This window comes from Camelina sativa, chromosome 19 (assembly GCF_000633955.1).
Source record: "Camelina sativa cultivar DH55 chromosome 19, Cs, whole genome shotgun sequence".
NCBI lineage: Eukaryota > Viridiplantae > Streptophyta > Magnoliopsida > Brassicales > Brassicaceae > Camelina > Camelina sativa.
Window position 1 is genome coordinate 4,225,442 of NC_025703.1, and position 2,568 is coordinate 4,228,009.

The window sequence follows — 2,568 nt, forward strand, 5'->3', positions numbered from 1 at the left end:
TCAGTTCAGTGGTGCGCTTCCTCCTAATATCACTTCACTATCCAACTTGAGAAATTTTGTAGCAAATGGCAATGCTTTCACAGGAACTATCCCTTCTTCTCTCTTCACCATTCCTTCTTTGACATATATTTATTTGCGTGGTAACCAATTCAACGGCACTCTTGAGTTTGGGAATATATCTTCTTCACCATCTAACCTAGAAGAGTTACACATTGGCCATAACAACTTCAAAGGGCCAATCCCGAGATCCATTTCCAGATTTGTCAACCTTTCGTCTCTTGGCCTTTCTCATTTCGACACCCAAGGCCGCCCAATTGACTTTAGTATCTTCTCGCCTCTCAAGTCACTCGAAGTTCTATACCTATCCTATTTGAACACCACCACTACGATTGACTTGAATGATATCTTATCATATTCCAAAAGCCTCTCTTATTTAGATCTCTCAGGCAACCATGTTTCAACAACAAACAAGAGTTCAGTTTCATATCCCCCTTCACAGGAGATATTTTCTTTGAGCTTATCAAGCTGCGGTATCATCGAGTTTCCAGAGCTCCTAAGAACCCAACATGGAATGACGCAGCTAGACATCTCCAACAACAAAATCGAAGGTCAAGTTCCTGCCTGGTTATGGTTGCTACCAAAGTTGGAATACGTGAATCTTTCCAACAACACTTTCATCGGTTTCCAAAGATCAAAGAAGAAACAAGGACTATCCTCTTTCCGGAAACCATCTATGAGGCACTTGCTTGGCTCCAACAACAAATTTAAGGGCAAGATTCCTTCTTTCATATGCGACTTGCAGTCTCTAAACACTCTCGATTTATCTGAAAACAACTTAAACGGTTCAATCCCTCTTTGTATGGGAAATCTCAAGAGTAATCTTTCAGATCTAAACCTTCGTCAGAATAATCTTAGCGGAGGTCTTCCAGAGCAAATATTTGAAAGTCTAAGGTCGCTTGACATCGGTCATAACCAACTGGTGGGAAAGCTTCCAAGATCTTTGAATCGTTTCTCAACTCTTGAAGTTTTGAACGTGGAAAGCAACAGAATCAACGACACGTTTCCATTCTGGTTGGGTTCTCTACAAAAGCTGCAAGTTCTTGTCCTTCGCTCCAATGCATTTCATGGACCAATACATCAAGCCTCCTTCCCTCAGTTGCGGATCATCGACATATCGCACAATCACTTCGCTGGAACTTTGCCATCAGAGTACTTTGTGAGATGGAGTGCTATGTCATCACTTGGGACAGACGAAGGTCGGTCGAATGACAATTACATGGGAGATAAATTAGGCTATTACCATGATTCAATGGTTTTGATGAATAAAGGTGTAGAGTTGGAGCTGGTACGTATCCTTCAAATTTATACCACAATCGATTTTTCGGGAAACAAATTTGAAGGAAAGATTCCAAAGTCCATCGGTCTATTGAAAGAGCTTCATGTGCTCAACTTGTCAAACAATGCTTTCACTGGCCGCATCCCTTCATCCATGGCAAACCTCACAGCTCTCGAGTCGTTGGACGTTTCCCAAAACAAGCTTTCAGGAGAAATTCCACAAGAGTTAGGAAAGCTCTCGTTCCTTGCGTACATGAACTTCTCTCATAACCAGCTTGTAGGTCTAGTACCAGGAGGCAATCAGTTTCGTACGCAGCCTTGCTCTTCCTTTGAAGATAACCTCGCACTTTTTGGCCCTTCTCTTTACAATGATTGCATAGATATACGCACGCCAACATTGGAACAAAATGAAGAAGACGCAGAGGTGATTAGTTGGATAGCAGCGGGAATAGGATTCATACCTGGTATCGTCTATGGATTGACAATAAGTTACATATTGGATTCCTACAAGCCACAGTGGTTCATGAACCCGTTTGGCCGAAACAATCGTAGACGGAGAAGCACTATAGCTCACTAGAGAGGTAATGTTCTGACTTGACGAATATGTTAGCAAACATTAGAACAATTAATTAGGTGGATAAATATTTTAAACTATGTCCGTAATTGACACCGAAATTTGTTGAATATCTCTTTGATCTTTCATTTCCTTATATTACACCAAGACTGCCAGACATAATCAGAAGTTCTATTTCAGTGATTGAACTGCTGAATTTTGAAGAATGTAAAGATCTCTCTTTGGACTTAACATGGAAGCTTTCTCTGGTTGCTTTCTAACAAACACGACCCTTTGGTGGTTTTCAGGGTGTTCAAGATAACAACAATAATGTGGCATGAAAGAGTTGAAGCTCTCATACTATCTGCAGTTATGGTTCGATGATGTTTAAGAGCTTTCTCATACTATTTGTTTGATAATGTTTAAGAGCTCTCAATGCTTCTCCATTATTCAACAAGGATGAAGAGTTTAGGTGCTTGGCCAAAACTGGCAAAGATCTCTCTCTCAAGTGTCTAGTTAATAACTTCCTTAGCGCACTTTGCTTGTGAATAAGTAGACCAGAAGCGCATGTACAAACCTTTAAAGTGATTTAAAGCTTTTAGTTTAAAGTCAATGTAAAGTTGCATGTGGTAGTTAAAATCAAACCTTTAACAAGAACATTGGAAGTGAGTTTTTTTTTT

At 40.2% G+C, this 2,568-nt stretch overlaps 1 protein-coding gene across 1 annotated transcript in view; it reads left to right on the plus strand.

Moving 5' to 3' along the window:
* The window catches only part of LOC104764708 (receptor like protein 30-like), a 7,802-nt gene extending 5,252 nt beyond the window's left edge, over nt 1–2,550 (plus strand). The window contains exons 2-3 of the mRNA XM_010488292.2: nt 1,329–1,916; nt 2,197–2,550. Coding sequence (XP_010486594.1) covers nt 1,329–1,912 — 584 coding nt within the window. The 3' untranslated portion in view covers nt 1,913–1,916; nt 2,197–2,550. The remainder of the gene's footprint in view (nt 1–1,328; nt 1,917–2,196) is intronic.